At 41.1% G+C, this 20,133-nt stretch overlaps 1 protein-coding gene across 2 annotated transcripts; it reads left to right on the top strand.

The window, feature by feature from the left end:
• Positions 1-1,257: 1,257 nt before the first annotated feature.
• On the top strand, positions 1,258-18,814 carry LOC135489749 (uncharacterized). 2 transcript variants are annotated; one of them, XM_064775245.1, is made up of 6 exons: positions 1,258-1,933; positions 13,197-13,314; positions 13,585-13,727; positions 14,292-14,373; positions 14,710-14,849; positions 15,662-18,812. In XM_064775245.1, the coding sequence occupies exons 1-6, from the start codon at positions 1,873-1,875 to the stop codon at positions 15,715-15,717; spliced, it is 600 nt and encodes a 199-aa protein (XP_064631315.1). In that variant the 5' UTR covers positions 1,258-1,872; the 3' UTR covers positions 15,718-18,812. The 2 variants fall into 2 exon arrangements, with proteins under 2 accessions (XP_064631315.1, XP_064631314.1); XM_064775244.1 differs by lacking the exon at positions 1,258-1,933 and adding an exon at positions 2,777-3,612 and having other exon boundaries at positions 15,662-18,814.
• Positions 18,815-20,133: the final 1,319 nt, after the last annotated feature.

The raw sequence follows: 20,133 nt of genomic DNA on the forward strand, positions 1-20,133 counted from the left end.
TATCCCTGTTGACGTATTCGTGTATAAATATACTCCTGCCAATGGTCTCCCTTTCAGGAAATCGACGTACACTTCGCACGTATCACGTGCCCGAGTGTCCAGCATCCCTCTAGTAAGTAGATGATAAAAAAGTTAGCGGCGATTTAAGACTGTACATGATGTAAAGGATTAAGTATTTGTGACATCTGATTCTGACCAATGCGTTGGTTCAGGGGTGTTAACTCGATGAGCCTGATAGTTTTCTTTGGCACAATTATACCCTCTCCCGCTCCATGAGTATAGCCTATCCTCGTCCATCAATGTTGCCATGGAACGTAATTGTCGCCGCGTCGAATTACCCAACGCAAAGAACGCGAAAGAAACTCCACTTCCCGCGTCCCCGATGGCGAAAACTTCACTCGTGATCTTGGAGTTACTTTCTTTCCATCTCCGATATATGTGCCGCGTGTTGCCAAGCATGCCTGCCTGCCTTTTCGGCTTAACTCCGGTGTGATAAGTGCTATGAACAGTAAGAGGCAAGTATCCTAGAAATCGGACTTGTCGCAATAGTGATTTCTTGCTATCGTCGCGACTTTCTACTATACTATGCCAGTCTCCTGGCGTAGCAGAAAGTAGCGGCGATCTAAGACGGTTCGTTAGTCGCACTAAGAAATCGACAGGGAGAGGTCTTGTATGTTCGGGGTCCGCTACTTACGCTTTTTCCTTTGAAAGTATAGACTAGAGATAAGGCTATTAGAAAGTTCAGAGTGATAATTGTGGCTGTATGGATATCAGCAACTTATTTCCCTTGCGTAACACCCTCAATAATACATGCAGTTGCTTTGCTTAGTGCCAAAATACGGATTAGTTTTCGATTGAAGTTCTTTTGACACTCAACATGCCCATTGGTATAACACAGACGGAATTAGACGGTGCCTTATATTTTAAGTTTTGATTGGAGAGATTCTCTGCACCTACAGATGGTTTATATTTATGTCATCGTTCGATATTGCCATCTATCGTTGATACCATTTTTCACAATGATATATAAATGAGACAGTAGTTCATCCGAGCTCCAGACAACATCGATTGCACAGCCTATAATAGAAACAGTGACTTTCATGACGAAAGGCCAGGCTATAAAAACAATTATCAGATACCTGTGTGCGATCGATATAAACCAGAAGAGCGCATTTCGTGTAGCATCATATGCTGCGCACACCCTGTTAACCGACTTTCCCGCTCTCAAGATTATTGATTGATTATCCAAGCAGCAACAAAAGGAGAAAAAGTTGTTCGATTTCTCCACAGATCTGTTTCGACTTTTTGCACGCGATATAAAAATACCAAGATCTTAATTGGCGGGAAGCTGCATATATCCGTAAAGCTCGTCCCCAGTTCCTTAGTCCGCAAACGCGCGCGCCTCTGCATGCGTTGCTACGGTGCTATACTTTACGGCGTTCACTATATGAGGAGGAGTTGACAGGAGTCAGTAATTTACGTTGCCCAAAAGGAGATCTAACTATACCTGGATAAGGGTTAGCGTCTTGCATGATATCAGCCAAGGTGCAGTTCACAATACCTCGGGAGTTTTTCGAATTTTGCATTTCGGAGTTCAGCGCCATTTGAGGTATTGCGCACTCACAAAGGAAGATTTGCGGATTATAAAAAAAACTTACGAAAACAGTTGTTAGCCAATCGATACTGCATCACACTGCAGGGAAGCATCAGTTTGTTTTGAAACACCCTTCTAACTTCTACTGAAGATTCATTTCTGTTTTTGCGCGAAAGGATTCGCAGCGTGCACTCCGGAAATTCAAGTTCAGACGCTCGAACTTTGCAGGAAAAGTGACATTTGTTTACGAAGAGGAATTGACGCCATCTTTGATTGAAATGGAGGGGAAGGTGCTGGATGTTCCTCTCTTTATTGCATGTTACGTTATTCTTGCAACCGGTAGGTGACTGGGTTTTTTTGTGACACATATATATAGCATATTTTTGCCTCCACATGTAAGCCATTAACTTCAATGCTTGCACTGAAAATGATAATGTAGATATCCTTCAAAAATGGATTTCGCTGCAAAACGTTAAGTGCCTATTAATAATAGAGTCGCTCATCATAGATTTCTGCAAGTGCAAGTATGAAAAAGTGAATGATGCACATATTTCTAATGAATAATGCAAAGCATGAGATTGTCTGGCAATTACATGGAGCTTAGTATATATCACGCTATAGTTAATTGCAATAGTAATCATTGCCCGGCAACTGTGCGTTTTTACCTTATTGCGTGAGGCAAAATTTCCCCATCAAACAATCCGAAATTGCTATTCCCGTACATGTACATGTATCTAGATTTTGAAATCATTTCAATATTTCAAGAAATGTGCTTCTGATAGTGGTGAAGATATATAAACCACATTCGACATGGTTATCCGACCTGAGAAAGCAGCTGCAATGTTGACTTCATTCTGGAGTCGATTCGCGGAAGCAATTTACCAGAACATGGCGGCAAAAACCGTGACAAGTGAAAACAACCATAACTTGTTTTAACAAATCCCGTACCTTTGTTTTTAAGTTGCCATTGTTTGCAATCTTACACCGCTTATGTTTGTAAACATATGTACCTTGGTACCTGTGTTTTCCCATGAGAATACTGTCTCTGGTATCATCATCATTCACATGCTTCATGTTCCACAAGGGTAAATGCTTGCTTGAATCTCTAAAAGTGGTAGATAAAGTTCGCAGTTGGCGAAGTGAACTTTTGGCTCTGCGGCAACTTCAGGTACAGTTTACGTGAACATGATGACGGATGAGCAAATAGTTCGGATAATGTAGCTCTTTCCTGCCCCTGTCCCTCGGCATGTGTGAGCTTACTAAATGTAAAAAAGGCTTAAGCCCGTGAAGCGTCTTGTCGAGATTTCGAATTTCTGGGCGAGTAAGACTGAGAGCCAAGTTCTTTGATACAATTTACCTCAGCTTCACCACAAAGCTAAGTTGTCCTCAAAACGATAGCTCATGAACCAATCAAAACAGTATAAAGCAGCTTTTGAGGTCCCTGATCAGCCCTATTGATTTGGATATCTATCGGTTTACGAACGGTTCCGGAAACAACCGAAGCACAATCGGATATCATGAGGACTGCCACAAAAGTGGAGTGCTAAAACAAAGTACATGTACATGTAATCGTTCTTATGCTCTTTACATGTATACGTTACCTTTCCGTTCTGTTATTCTTTCTGGAGTATCAAATTCATACTTTGGGAACAACTATGTTGATAATATGGCCTTATAATGTCTTACATTGTCTTTCAAATGGATTAATGGAACATGACGAGGATTCGACATTGATCGATTGGTTATGAATCTGATAAGTTACGCGTATGGATATCAGTGCGTACATGTGTTTTGTTTTTTTGTTGGGTCCGTGTTGGTCCCTGAAGTGATTTTTAGAACTGGATTCTTACTTTAATATAGATGGCAGCCAAAAACACTGTCTTTGCTCCAACCAGCTACCCTGATGTTCTGACTCTGTATAATGGCGAAGCAGCCGTATCACGGACGCGGCAACGTAAAACGTGCGAACGCAAAACATCCTTCTTTTTGTAAAAACACATTTGAAACCGCATCAGGAGGTAAATAGAATGTTGCTCCAGTTTCACTGGTCCCTTTGCTGGGTAATTGATGAATTAATCATCTCAGCACGCGATGTTGGTTAACACCCCAGAATTAGCGTCGAATCTTTTCCCCGTCGCGTACGCTGCGTATAAAAAGCACCGCCACGTGCGGCAATCTGGGGTAAGATAGCACCTTCCCTCAATGAATCATCATTCATTGCCAGCTAAACAGCAAAAGTGGCAAATTGCCGTCATTTCCATGCCTACAAATGGCACCATCGTTTATTGATGATGGCTTTTATTCCCGACTGAAGTGGCTTAAGATGCTGGATGTTCTTTATAACATCTGGTAATTAGTGGAGAAGAAGTAACATTTTCTCTTGTTACTGGAGTGTTGATCATCGGGAACATAATGATTTAAAGCTCGGGTGACGGCTCCATCCCTCCTTGGCCGCCATTTGCGTTTGTCCGGCATCAAGTTGGCTTAAGACGAACCTATAATTAAGACACTCCAAACTCGGTTTGTGGGAATGACTTTGGGACAAGCATGTTAAGTAGTAATCTATCATGTATATTACTTTCTTGCCAGCATTGTGAAACTTCTTTTCTCCAAGATTCTTACTTTAAATCATTATATTTTTTCAGCAATCTTTTTTTTTAATCAGAAGAAAAACTGCTTTGCTGGATCCTCTTGAGAGAATTTAGAAATTTATTAAATAAATATGTAGGGAAAAGCTGCCCAATTGGTTAGTATTGTACTATTACAAATGCAGCAAAGCACGAAAAAATTATTTTCAAATCCATTTAACGCAACGCTCTACAGCATGCTCAAAGATATTTGGAAAACGTTTCTTGAAAACGCATCGTATGACTATAACAGAATATAATTCTTCTTATTCTCAACCACACGCTTGCAGATTTCATTAACGCCTGGCCATGGGTTGCAATATAGTGTGACCTCATCGTTTACTACAATAGTTTTCATTTGCATCAAATGAACATCAAGTTTCGTTAAGAATTCACATCATATGGCATTGCTATTGGGGCTTGGTAATATGTGAATGAATAACCTAATTCGCGCCTCATTCATTTACCGCCAGCTTTATGATCGTAAAGCGTTCATCTATAGCTGGCGGCGGCGGGGGGGGGGGGGGGGGGGGGGTTGGTGCTTCCAATATGCAATATACAAAACATACAGGCTACCGGTGCAATGTATTGTGTTCTAAGCATGAAGCAACCATAGAGGCTTTTTTCTTCGCTTTCTTGAAATAATAGGTAGTTTGACACACCATCCTGGTACAAAAATATGTGAAATGCCTCGCGACGTGAAAAAACGTCAGAAATGCTGCTGCGCTTTCCCTCCAACACCGCAAACACCATTCCTGGAGAACATGCACCACATGCGCCGAGCGAAACAGAAGGCTACAAATTGCAATGTCATCCAGCCTTCCTTCAACACAGGTTTATTAATGGTCCTCACAATTGTAACATGCTAAATTAACTGATTTACATCCCAGCGCAAGCAACACTAGAGCAGTTGAGTTTATTTTGAAAAATCGATTACTAATCAGGTGAATCGCAGGTAATATCAATTTAATGAGCGATATTTTAATGATTGAGCGCAGTGACTTGGGTTCACCAGCATCTGAAGGTTCCCCTTCAGCATTCCGAGCCCTGTTTGATAATCTCGCACAATATTTTAGGAGTGTCCATGCAGTTTACGTGATTCTTTCCACTGTATTTTGGATTCCGTTGAGCACGATATCGACCCGATGTTGTCGGAGCTGTCACGAATGTCACCATGCTATTCTGCTAAGGTGACTCACTCGGGAATAGCAGCCGAGCGACAAATTGACGTCCTGTTGCCCAAAGATAATGCTAAGCCGCTATAATCACCTTTTGAAATGATTCAGTCTTAATACGCTTCAGTAAGCCGCCTGGGGCTGTACCTTCACTTATATTAAATCATAAGGGCAATGTCAGCGGAATAACCAAACTTAACCTGGAGATGGAGAGGTGTTTTTTAACCCATTGAAGGTGTAACTACTTCTTGAGTACGTTGTCACCAAATGGATTGGATGTGGTGGGGCGACATTGAATAAATGTACATGCAATGCACTTGTAAGTACAAACGTTTGACGTCAAAGTGACATTTCATTTCAAATTTGCGAAGATAATGGTCATCATCGATCATCGGGAAACACCCAGAAACGGAAATCCTCAAGCTCTGCTCAGGATCTGTTTTTTCTGAGGAAGATATTGGTGATGCATGTACTGGGTTTCCCGTACTGCATCTTTTGAGGGTTAATGGATCGTTAAGTGGACAGCAAATGAAGATGAAATTAATGAGACGGTTGTTCCTCACGCGAGCCTCTGTTGGCTGTTAGCTCTTCGATTATTCATACCGGCTATAAAATATTCACCGGCTAAACAGCAAGGTGGTTGTCTTAGCTAACTAGCGTTACCGCGTTAACTAGACTTGGCATTGGCGAGAAATCACTCTCGAAGATAATGGTGCGCGCATCTTCATGGTTTTTTGCAGAGGAAACTTGAGAACGTCGTTACGGTAAATAAAACATGTTTAACAGTGAACGTTGAGGCCTTTTTAGATCCGCCCGTCACGTGACTGATATTTGGACAGACTTGCGGCAGGTTTGCCACCAATTATCAATGTTGTAGATATGCGCATTTTCCTGCACACGCGTTGTAAACTAAAAATACATTGTAGATCCTACAAAAACGTGCTCAAAAGCTATTTTAATGCTGTTGTTTTATTAATCAAGTTTGACTTTTATTTAATTAATGTTTTTCTAAAACTAATTGAAATTATTGACTAATCATTATCATTTCTAAATAAGATTCAAAACTTATTAGGCCTATACGAGTTCTTACAATTGACTCAAATGGTTTGAACATGGATGTTTTTAAATGTGTAAAATGAAAATTATCCAGGGTCGCAGATACTGTCTTGAAACAGGTAACTATCAGTCGGTTACTGTAATTTATTTGTTCGTGACTGGAGGCTATGGCAGTGCACTTAACTCGGGAACACTGAACTTTGAATTATCAGCATTTACATTTTCAAGGTCCTGAAATGACTGGAAGCGTTGATTTGACATTGATGTCTCAATATCAAATAATAACCACCGGTAGTCTTTCCCTCAATGTATGATGTGATCAGCCCACAAAGGTGCCACGGGATATATTGAGTCTTTCGGCGGAAAAAATCTTGAGAAGCTGTCGGTAAAAAATTGTGGGGATGAGAAAACACGGAGTTAATTTTTTTTTAAATGACGGCAATCAAATTGTCAGTGTACATGTAATTGCAGTGCACATGTTATTGAAGTAAGCGCTGGTTCCTTTTCCTTTGGTGATGCTTAATGGAACTCATCATGCATACAATTTCGGTCTGAAACCATTTCAGAATCTGACATGTCACACCAAGGACGAAGTCATAGATTGATAAAGTTGCTATTCACAAGAGAGGCATTACAATGAAAGGCAAATCGGTCTACTCTGACCTTGGGTACACACCCATGGGAGAGAGTTGTCATCATCTCAAGCGAAGTGTTACCAAAGCTATGGTAATCTGACAAGGAGTGGCTACATGAGATATCAAGAGGACCTGGCACACCAGTCCTACAAATTAAGTGCTCACAAGCTAAGAAACTGTGATATACGTTACACGGCCCGCCAAATATCGTCATCGTCATAACACTTCATTTGACATGCTTGGTAGTGCACGTGCCGCCACAATCAAACAACTTGCTAACGTTTGACCACCACAACAGCAAAGCGTTGTCGATTTCAAATATTTCCCCGGTCACCTGCATGTATTCTGGCTGGCTCCCGGGCTAGCCTTAATACTTGGCAGCACAGGGTCCCATATGTCATTGACGCATGCACCGGTTATTAAACATGTTCGTTAAAGAGAATCGATAAGTCAACCGTTTCATCGCATGGTCAACGATAAAAAGAGATGAAAATCTCTGTTATTGCTCATGGTATAACTGGTGCGAGATTTTTGCCTTTGGTGAACCAAGTATGTGCATGAGGATGAATGTCATCAACGTTAAATAACCTTTGAGATGCAATATTGACGACGAGACGATAAGCCACATGCGTTTATTAACCACGAGTCATGAAGTCCCCTGTACCTTCGAGGACGAAAATGTCATCGTGATGAAAAGATTATTATAAGCAAGGTATTACTGTTGGATCCAAAAACTTTCATCAGCTTTGTTTAATAGAATCTAAAGGTTTCCATGCAGAGTTGGAAAACCTGATGACGTCAGCAACATCGATGATCAGGCACATTGGTTTCCCAGCCGTTGCAACTGTACTCATTTGAAGTACAGCATGCGACTAGACTCGTTTTGAAGTACAGCAACTAGACTCATCCAAAGTACAATAACTAGACTCATTTGAAGTACAGCAACTGGACTAGTTTGAAGAACAGCAACTAGACTCATTTGAAGTACAGCAACTAGACTCATTTGAAGTACAGCAACTAGACTCATTTGAAGTACAGCAACTAGACTCATTTGAAGTACAGCAACTGGACTCATTTGAAGAACAGCAACTGGACTCATGAATGCATGTATTCTCTGAAGCAACGTTCTGGTTTCTCTTGCCATGGTTAGAAAACTTTGCTCCCGCTCGAACTTAATGTCCTCTCTTTGGCTGAAGTCATTAACCGGGCGAGTCAGAACTGGCCATTGATGACTTGCTACGTGTCATGATTGTGTGGACTCGATTGATGGTGACATTTCTCGGGATGACAACTACACGTGAAGAGGTCATGACTAAGTCCATCCGTAGGGCTTATGTATACGTTGGTAGTAAAGGGGACTGTATAGATAATTATGATATAAACTATTCCTTGTACAAGCGATACTAGTAGGGATAGTGGTCTACGATGGCGGAAACACTTGCATGTATTTGTAACTTCGTATTACTTCATCTTGCCCACGTCGACTCCATAGGCAAGATTCAGTACACATAAAGACTATAGCGACGTATGAGGTTGAATCTGCACCATCCTTCTTCTTATGTAATGTATTTATCACCTCAAATGGGTACTCATATCATTCTATTTACACCAACAACAAATGTTGATGCTGCAAATAGCCAGTAATTAAAAAACGGTAACTTCTTTTACATTGATTAGGCAGTTTGCCTTTGCTAATGTTGCAGAATATACCCGTTGGCCAAAAGAAAACTGTACCGTGAACCACACGGAATTTTAATCTCGAATACCTCAAGAACTGTTAGTTCTAATGACGTGTCTTTGAAGTTTGATACATTAATTGTCATGGATGTTGACTGGTGGTGCAGATTGCAGTGTCAAGTCATAGCAAAAAAGAGTTTTTCCTCGACAGCAAATATAAAATTGACTGGCTATAATCTCTACTCTGTGAAAAATGCATCGATATACATGTATCAAAGAGACAAAAACATTATTAGCTCATTCGACGTCATGGAAGTACATGTACATGTAGTCACTTTGGTGAGGGACCGAAAAGAGCAACATTTTTAAGGAATTGTAATTTTCAAGACGAGATAACAGTTTTGCTCTCACAGATTGAGCTTTAGGTTACGAAGATAATACTTTCAGTATTAGTACTAATATCAATATTTTATTGCTTTGCCTCACAACTATTGTACTATCAGTCTGAATAATATTTGCGCGAGTGTAGAGCATGCCGCTACCACCCGTAAAGGGCAAATTATGCATATTCTTAAATCGATATCCAGGTTTGAGAATAGAGGGTGTCATGCTTTATTTAATAATATTTTATGTGGATAGATTCAATGTCAATAAGGTTTTGCTCTATTCGTTCTATTCTTTTTAACAGGATCTGTGGAGGTTAGATAAGCTAAAGAATTTCTTGAAAACGCATAGTGATGAAATTAATAGTACGGTACTCTTAGGAATTTCAATCATTAACTCTAAGCAGTAAAACGTTCAGAGATATTTACGTTTTTAGCAGAATGAATATGGCCTTTACTTGCATATGACAAATCTGAATAAGGTCAACGCTTCTAGTAGCCTGACCTTTAACAGCTTAAAGGATGGAAGACTCCTTCATTTGTGTAGAAAGTGTAATTGTCATGCCGAAGAAAAAAGAAACTCTCAGTCTTTAAATTGCATATATAGAACACGTACGCACTCCAAGCATCCAACTTCCGTATACTTCTTGCATCGTACTGTCATGACGACAACAATTGGACTTATGAATACATAATATCAAAGTTTGTGACATGAATTTCTCTACATATATGTTACTGCTTGTCGGTCAGTCTAGGAATATATATCGCCGGCATAAATAAATGTGTCTATTTTCTGTTTTCGAAAACCGTCAGCATCCGATAGGGAAGGGTTAACCCCTAATCTGTTTCTTGCGTGCACGCACTTTCTGTGACAATACTTGATTGAGTAATTATGTCCGGACCGGAAGTCATCGTACGCCTGGCATGATGGGTAATGCTGCAGCGATTTGGAGGCTATTAGTCTCTGGGGACGAGGTGACGTGCACAAATTAATCTTGTGTTTTCTCTTTTGTTTAAATGAATGAGAATGGCTCCATTTGTCTTGACTAGGTCCGTAAGTTCATTAGCAGCCTGGAAGTGACGGGCTGAGTCAACCTGAAAGACAGCTGCATGGCTTGGGGAGGGGGGTGGGAATGGGGGGGGGGGGGAAGCGTAGTCAGGGTTTTAAGGGGGGCAGGTTTCGCAACCATTACGCCACTGTAGTCCTCATTCATTCAATCTTCAGTCGAAATCATTAACGCGACACTCGCAAATCGACTTCCATACTAAGAAGCAGTACAGAGAAACGGCATGCTGAGGAAAAGGGTCGATTGCTGTTGACCATCAGTGCCAGGAAAGTCTGCCTTTAAAACGGTGAAGGTTACTCGTACAACAAATAACGCCACACCCATATGTGAGTTTGCATAAATGAATTCCTTGGGGGCTGCATGGGTACGTATTGTTGCAAAACAATGCATAACATTAAGTGATCTAGTACTTGATGCTAAATACAGTTCAAGGCAAAAGCGTGGGATGCGAAAATCTATAGCATTCTGGAAATATCTGCAAAATGCATAAAGCACATTCCAATAAAAGTAAAAAAGTCTTCAAATGCACTTTCTGTGCCAACACAAATAATCGATATTGATAATGATAGCTTTTCCCAAGCATCGCAAAAATGGGCGCCGTTATACGGCTTCTTGAATGCAATGGAAACGCTGTGTATGGTGACCAAACTTAAATCCAGTGTCTGATTTGGTTTCAATATTTTTAATCAAAACTTGAACTTCTTCATTTTCCGCCTTGTGAATTTCTTGAAGGATGCGTCATTTTTTCTGACCGGAGTAATTGTATCGTCACAACGTTCACTCGAGTGGCCAAGTCAGAGGTGTTGAATCTTCCCCACATTTAGGAAGCAAGGAAAACTGTTAAACAAAATATGTACCTACTTCTGACACTCTGAGCATACATCAATAATAACAAAAAATATATGTGTTGATTTTAGTTACTCGTCCCCCCCCCCCCTACATTCCCATGGAAGCAATGCCTGCGGTACATGTACACGTCTAACATGCTTTATTGTATTTCCTTTGGTTTTCTATTGTATTTTACCAAAACCTGGGACGAGGTTGTCTCAATCACTTAACGTTATGCATGCACTCAAGGCCGAGTAGTAAGAACATTGTATGCCATATTAGAAAAAGTGTCAAATACATCGGCAAATCGATAGTCATTGATTACAGTAGATAATCCATCCGGTGTTAGCAGATGATAAAGGTGGAGAGCAGGTCATGCAGTCTATTGTCGATTTCCAGGGCGGGGTAGGTTGGTTGGTGCTTTGCAGGGTCCGTATCGATGGCAGAGGTAGCTGGTTGGTGCTTGCAGAGCCCGTATCGATGGCGGAGGGAGCTGGGTTAGTGCTTGCAGAGCCCGTATCGATGGCGGAGGGAGCTGGGTTGGTGCTTGCAGATCCCGTATCGATGGCGGAGGGAGCTTGGTTGGTGCTTGCAGAGCTGGTTTCGATGGCGGAAGTAGCTGGGTGGGTGCTTGTAGAGCCGGCCCGTATCGATGGCGAAGGGAACTGGGTGGGTGCTTGCAGTGCCCGTATCAATGTTGGAGGGAGCTTGGTTGGTGCTTGCTTGCGCAAGCCCCCTGCCGATGGCAGAATGGGCTAAATTAGTGCTTGCAGAGCCCGTATCGATGGCGGGCTCTGCAAGTCAGAATTCAGTACCAGAATTTGAATTTTTCCATTTTATTTGCAATTCGACAGTGGTAAGACAGAGAGTAATACCTATTTGTGGCAGGAGATGGTCCCGTTACTATAGAAACCTAGTCATTATCTGTTTTTATATTTTGAGTGGGCGAGATATATTCCTGATTATCGTACAAACGGCTGTATAGTAAACACCTCAAATGCCTTTCGACGCCTGGAGCAAATTGATATTGAAAAAGATGTACGGTTCGATATATTTTTCACAACTTCACAAGTAAAGTGCTAAATATAGTTTCTGCTTATTGAGCATGCGAGGGCTTATCCACAATAGTTTACTTAATCAGGGATGACACTCTCAAGGAATAAAAAGCCATGTGCACAGGCTTCTTGGGGCGGATCGGCACTTTTGAGTGTCTGATTGGCCGATGACGAATGGTGCTTACCTGTTTGTCCACATCCTAAACGCTAAAAGTACTTCTAATGACAATAAGCCGTTGTGGACACGTACGATGTCATTCCAAGAACATCCCGTGCTACTTGACCTTCTACGCTAAGTTAATATAATTTGAAATCAGGGGACCTGGCAAATATGGATTTTACTCTGTCGCTTCCACGAATGTCGTCAAGTGCAATTTATAAATAGAGCAATACTCGTCCAGTACAGGCGTTCTGTGGTTGGGGAAGGGAAGGGAAATTGCTGGTTAAGATATCAAATAAATGTCATGACTTTTATCATTTTATGCCTTTATGTAACAGAGCGGAAAGTACAGTCATAGTCAAGTACGACATCATTCTCGGCCTTGGTCCGGATATCGACGAACTCACCCGAGAATGGGCGAAGATGACATCAAATATGTGTTTCATATTTCAAAGCTGGAAATCCTCCTCTATTTTTCGCCAACCGCCACACCCTAGTTTGTCAGTGACCCTTTGTAAAAAATCGTTCCAATCTCTAGCCGGCAATGTATCAGATTACCAGGCGATCGTTTGATTATCGATACCATATGCTATCTTTATGGCAAGACAAACCCCACAAACTAGCCTTTGCAAATGAAACCTTTACCTTGTCAAGAAATTTTCATAGGTTTGAAACACACACAAAATTGTCTTCGTGCAGTTATTGAATTCCAAGTTGATCTGCGTGTATGAAGCGTTGATTTAAAAGTTTAGTCGTTCAAACTGTTCGCCGCCAGGTCATTTCCATCCTGGCATAACCACTGAGTGCTTTTCAGACAATCCGCCTGTCGATATTTTTTATATGACATACAGGAGTAAAAAAAGCCTGATCTCAGGATCTATCATTGTTTATTTGGAACATCCATTATCATCTGACTGGGTTCTTGTTCTTCTTTTTTAGCCCTTGGTCTGGTTGGATCGTGCGACATCATGTCCGCCGCCAAGTGCACTGACAACATGACCATCGGCCTTACCAACGCCGAAAACAATCCAGATGACGTTGCTGGCAAACTCTGCACGTAAGTTCGCCCGTTTGATTAATACGTCTAGATTCCTAACTTTCAACATATAAGTTTAGAAGACTTGGTAAAACCTTTACATTTACCCATTAGAAATGTAACTCACATATTCATGATTAGAAAAATGAACATCCTGAACATGGCGGCAATGTATCATCAGATCGTCTGATGATCGATACCGTGGCATCATCTGTATATTTTGTTATTTTTGTCATCGTTTTATCAAATAATTGTGTACATCCTAACCAAACAGTAATGTTGATTTTTCAGCATTCGTCTTGGTGACATTGAGAGCTGTCTGAATACACACCTGCTCGGATGTTCCAAAGATAGTGCGACCAACGTGGATACCATGAAAATCAGATTCGAAAAGATGAAGGCAAATTTAACTCATATTTGCAACAGTGTGAACGGTACGTGGGAATGATCACAACTAAGAATCTTCCGGCTTTTCGACTCGCGTCTTGCAGCACCTTGTACGCTCTTGGCGCCAATATCTTTGCTTCCACTTAGTTGTTCTGAGAAGATACCTGCAGTATCTATAATTACCATCTACTAGTATCTTCCGGTGATGCTTTAGTTGCTCCGGAACTTACAATTTCTTTGGGTCGAAACACGTAAAGAACAAGGCATTACAACATGTCCAAGGTCGAGCACTTTTCACGAGTATAATACATGTATAAGAATGTCTGCGCATACTATATGCGTATACATATATACAATAAGTGATGGAAAAGGACTTGCGGGAGTTATTGGTCCTAAAAGTTGGACCTGTTTTGTAAGCACACCCGATGTAATGTGACTTTTGGAAAACATCACCATTCCGAACAGTATAAACAGTTTCTCTTTCAGGTATCCAAATTACGGATTTTCAATATTTGTCTTGAATGGTTGCCACTCAAAATACAACCATTGAACACTACTGAGGTCGTGTTCTTCCAAAAGATAGCCTGTTTACTCTTTCTTTGTGTTCTCAGGTTGTGATAACATGGTCCAGCGCTCATTGGATCTCACCCAATGCTTCAGTATAGATGTGACTGATAAAGACCAGAGTTGCAGGTAAGGCGAACTCAGCTAGACAGATGATAGACCAACGTTCTGGCTGTGGGAATTAGAGGGGGGTGGGGGCTGGGATCAGATACATCATTGTCGTTCTCATCACCATCAATCGTCATGATTATCATCACCATCAACAGCATCATCATCAGCATCATTATTTACATCATGATAATGTCTTCTTTTGGTGACTTTTTTGCTTAAGAAGTATGGGCTTACAGTATCAACTGTGATTATGGACTCTTTGGCTATATTTGCAAAATGTACACATACATGACACAGATTCCTTAATACAAGATACATTTTATCTGTTTCATTCATTTCATTTTAATATTGCAGCGCCATGTCGACACTTTTGAAGTGCGTCGACAAATTTATGGGCGATTGTGACTTGCTGAAGAAAAACTTCATAGACAATATTCAAAAAGTAAATGACCAGGCGAAAAAGATGGGCTGCGGTGGCTCATCGAAAACATTACGTAAGTTAAAGGCGTAGGTATTAGTGGGCATGCCTGGTATTTGTATATCGGTCTACCCATTGATGACATTTGTATCTATTACGTATTTAAATGCATCCTCAAGTGAAGCAACGTGTTATTTGACACCGAGTTCCAATATAATATTTCATAGGGAGTTGAAATAGCACATCAACAGAAATTTTTGCATGCACTATTTCAATTGTTCCCAACTAAATTGAGTTCTTCCATACTAATAGATCACCCTGTGAGAACTCTGCGGATGGATCACCATGTGATAGCATCTTTAAACTCAATATCACCATTATAGCTATGCAAATCCTTTCGAACTGCTCCATGCTCTGGCACTATGCTATTTTCTAGAGGAATCTATAGTATTGACGCCTCTAGCACTTGATGCGATATGTACGTTTGGTAATTAGGTTCAAGGTTAAAACTACCTTAAGTAAATGTAGCAAAAAATTTTTGAACATGAACAAATCAAATAGGGAGGGGGCAATCAGGTTTAGATTAGCCTAACAATGCTTTAGGCTTTAGCAAACCTGTTGGCCAGGTAAAAAAGTAATCTTGCCCTTACGTTCAACGATACTGGTGCTACCATGTTGTTCACAATTAAAACCCGGAGAGGCGGAGAAAGCACAAGGTTGAAGAGAACATTTCAAATCAGAAACAAACGTGTAAGATTTCGAAGGAATGTCTGATGTTCGGAACAAATCTCATGAGGACTAGTTATCTTAAACAATAGGGCAGTGGCAGCGATATTCGCGATCGGTATATGTAATAAAATGCTCTTCAAACCTTTCTTTTTCTTTCAGATTCTTTGCTTTGGACTACCATGGCGATAGTGGTAACAATCTCGGTCACGATTTAGGATGGCGAGAGTTCAATGTACAGCTGCACGGTGTCACAGCAATTCACCAGACTATTGTAAACAATGAACAGTACAGCTGATGCGAACCTAAACGTCCAAAGGTGTTTTTCATTCCCGCACCCATGGTTTTGCTCACTTCTATGAGTTGATAATTGAAGGACGATTCTTGTGGAAAAAAAACATTTCTATGTGTGTGCAATGTCGATCTGTCCTGCCAAGTCCCTGCCGTCCCACCAATGAAAGCATTCACTTTAACGATTGCAGTTTGGTTATGATTGATACCAGTGACTTACGAAGGGATAACAAATGCATGGACAATTAAATCTGTATTGTGTCATTATTAAAGGCCGGCTGTACCATGGGGCTTTCCCGCCGCCAGGCCAGCGCCTTGGTTATTCAAATTACCCGTCGCTATAGCGCCAGGAAGCGGAAGTACCAGCAAGAGACGCCAACTCCTCCCGGCAGATATTTTACTGTAATAAGATAAACGTTGGGGCCGAGTATAGTTTCCCCCTCGGCGACCGCAGCGGGAAAGCGCCGAAGTGGTGTCGGACCTTACTATGGATGTACTTCAAATTCATGAGATGTATCTTGGCTGAGAAAGAGCGCTTTGTTGTCAAGAACGTGGCAAAGGGTTCCTAGCCTTCGATGAATTATTTCGCGGCTTTAGTTAATAGGCAAATTTCGCAACCTACGAGCTACGCATTTCGTACTTCATCGTTCGTAACTTTTCGTGAGGGTTGCAAAACCTGCCTATCTAGTTCGGTAGTGGACATCAGTTCACTTTCGTTGGTGACACACGCAATTAGCTGGTGAGGTCCGTAGGACATTTTCTAGATCAGTGTGTAGAAGTCTGAAAAAGTTCTCGGCAAAGTTTTTGAAATTTCGTATAATTTACCATTGTTTTGATGCACTTTGATATCACAGGCGTACATATTATAACAATACTCGTGCCTTTTGTACTTCTATATAGATAGTATATGTCAGAGGAGTCACGGGCAGCTAAAATACTCGGACGTGTAGACCCATTCCTGTGACGTCATCTACATTTGTGCAAATCATTTTTCACTGTTAGTATCATCTCGTTATGGGCGGTCATAAGTCATGTTTATATAGAGTTTCAGAGGGTTTCACAAAAATATTAGGGACTGCATTAGTGTCAAGGGCCTTGAGGAGAACATGGCGGTAGTCGATGGATTATCCGCATCATATATATACCGAAACAATTCCGCGGAACGTATACAGCCATACGTATAGTAAAGCTGGTTCACCATTTTAACAGCATATTGCAGAAGACTGCCATTGACGGGCATTGTTGATATTCATCCATATTTATTGCATAATATTATATTCATTTACCATAATTCTCCATCAAAATTCTCATCAACATTCACCTAGATTTCACTTTACGTAATCTATGGTTACTGATATGCAAATAAACCACAGGAAGGGTCGACACTTTAAGAGCTTTTCTGGAAGATCGTTTCTGGTTTTTAAGAATAAAACATGCAGTTATCAACACTTTGCTAAAGAAGGCAAAAGAGAAACAGGCCGGAAGTCACTCAATTGCAAAATGACCAGTTGTGATTGGCTCAGATCTAATGTATACACCGGTGATGCAGTATTCTGGTGTTGTGATTGGGCCGAATACAACCGGAAGTTTCTCTAATTCTGCTTTTGGAGAGAGAGAGTGCCTGACCACGAACACCATCAAGTTTCATGATTTCTTAAAGTTTTGGAAATTCCATTAAAAGACTTTCTTAAAGACTAGAAAACTAAATGTACTCAAGTACGATATGCGGAAGCGTATTTGTATATAATCAGCTAGAATATAATATACACCTGTAGTAGAAATGGACACAATTGTTGTATTGATAACATTATGTAATAGTTACTGAAGATATGTGTAAAATTTTATACGTTGTGTGAATGTGTTTATTGGTGATGTATATACTATCAGTAGTTACTATTTCAAAGCTTAAAATATCATTGTGATGTCGTCACTCGTGCATCCACTTCGTAACGCCAATTCGCCACTTTCTTCAAGCAGACACCGTCAGGTGACATGTTTCGACCAATCAAAACCCCCGTATGTGATCATGCATGGTCGTGCTGTCTGTGCCGAACAAGTGTGACAGCTCTTCTGATTCGTCGATACCTGTCAGGAACTCCCAAAATGCTGCTTGAGGGAATTGATGAATGCGTGAAGTGAATCCTGGATTGGTATACCTGATATTGCAGGACTCATTTCGACCTTTTCTAGGGAGTAAATCGTGTACCAATCTAAAGTGTCATGGGTTTTTGAGAGGCCTGGTTTCATTTCATCGCAAACATGTAATCCCAGAATGATTTCGTTAGAAGATTATGCAACTGTTTCAAGTTGAATATCAAACGCTTGAGTTAATAATTGTGGAAATTGTATGACGACTCAACCTTAATAAAACAATGCAATTTTCAAACGAAACGAGATGGTGTATAGGCTTTTTACTTACCGACCCCAAACAAGAAAACTTGAAGTATTTAAAACGTTTCCATGATATACATCTATTTAAAATGGAACATCGTATCAGAATGATCGGTCTGGAGAGCACTCTGCTAGTGTAATCCTGCGCCTGACAGCTTTACGAAAGGGCGATGAACAAGAAAAGTGTGAGAACAAGGATTAAATGACATGATGCAGTTCATATCACACAATCAGTACTATTTTTGTCCCCGATACTCTAGAAATAGGCCCTGCTTGTTCGTAAAGACAGTTTGTCAATCAATATATTTAAGTCGTATAATTCGAGATTCTTTTAAAAACTGCTGAGCCAAGGCTTTGGGGGCACTGACTTACTAGTATAGGCCTATCCTATTCGGGGGCAATAGCAATGGCTACATTAAGGTAAACAATTTCAGACACAGAAATAAAACCTCCTGAGATTTGGTGACATCAGCAACATGAGCGACCATCTTAAAATAAAATTACCCTATCATTACGCTTTATCTTCAGGTATAATTTTTCACATTCTACTTTTCTCTTGGGATAATGAGTGTGCCAGCAGAAACCATGAGTCATTTTCTTTAAAATTCTCGAACACGCGTTGGCAGAGTTGATAACAACTGTCATAGAATCAGAAATCGCCCAGAAAACAGTGACTGTGGTGTTGACATGAAATATAGCTCCTTCCCGACAGTGGTCAACATTTTTGGCCAACGATGCACGTTCTTTTGGCAGCTTTGGAATAAAGGTGGACTTTAGACAGCTGCTGCGGGGGGGGGGGGGGTCAAATTGATGATATCTGGATGGACACAGTTAGGGAAGAGCGGTTGGCCGGGATTGACTTAATGTATTCCTTGTACAAGCGTGAATAATGACGACGTACTGTGGTGGTGTAAATTGATTCAATATGGCTCAAGTCACCTACATGTAGCTCCAAGCTATAGTCTCCCTTTGGCATACAGAAGTCACCATTAAGTTAAATCAATGGCTGCAAACCTATGCAACACAGTTCGTATGACTCCTTCTTCAAAGAGCCAAACAAAAATATCGAATCTTGATCATTTCTTATGCATAATGCAGTAGGCGCTCTCAAGTTGCAAAATGACTAAGGAGTCAGATTTCAGAGCATGGTTTGTCAATTTTATGAAATTCTATGCGCTGGTGTTGTGGTTTCGGAAGGAACTGAGTGGCTACGATTTCTAATTGGTAATTCAAAGATTATTCGTTAACGCTTTCGCTGGGCGTGTGAAGATGGCCGTGCCTCCAATGCCACGTGCCTCCAATGCCACGTGCCTGGTTGGTGGTAGGTATTGGAGCCCTTCTATTCCTTCATGTAAGCTACTAAACCCCTCAAAGCCACTAGTCACAAGTTCCATTTGGGCTTTTAAAACTTTTAGCTCCATCTGACGTAGATCTACGTCAACTTTTCGGCCAGAAATTCCCGCACTTTATTTCTCTAAAGGCTTCAACGTTAAAGCAACACGAACGCCATCTTCAGGGTGAGGAAGGAACTGACTCGACGCGTTGACTTGGGGATTTTTGAGAGGACTGGGAGGGACTGGGAGTGATGATGATGATAGGGGGTCATTTTTGTCACTTTTCAACCGGAAAATGGCTTATCGCCAGCTAATGGGCCTGGTACTCAGCTTGGACGAGTCCTTGATGGCTTCACTGGAGGTAAAAGGACTTCATGCTCAACTGGGCAGAGTCCTTGATGGATAGGAGCCAATGTATTTGAAAGACTCTGATAGGAGGCAAGCTCCTGGTGGTACAGCCAAGAGTTGATGGCTTAACACTGGTCACAGGCCTGGTGCTCAGCTGGGATGAGTCCTTGGCTTGATGATAGGCAACAGGGAGGGGTTCTCAGCTGGGATTAGTAGTAGCTGCATGGCTTAAAGCTGACGGGTCAAATATACTTTCCCCGACAGTGAGAA

The sequence above is a fragment of the Lineus longissimus genome, chromosome 6 (genome assembly GCF_910592395.1).
Source record: "Lineus longissimus chromosome 6, tnLinLong1.2, whole genome shotgun sequence".
Taxonomy (NCBI): Eukaryota; Metazoa; Nemertea; class Pilidiophora; order Heteronemertea; family Lineidae; genus Lineus; species Lineus longissimus.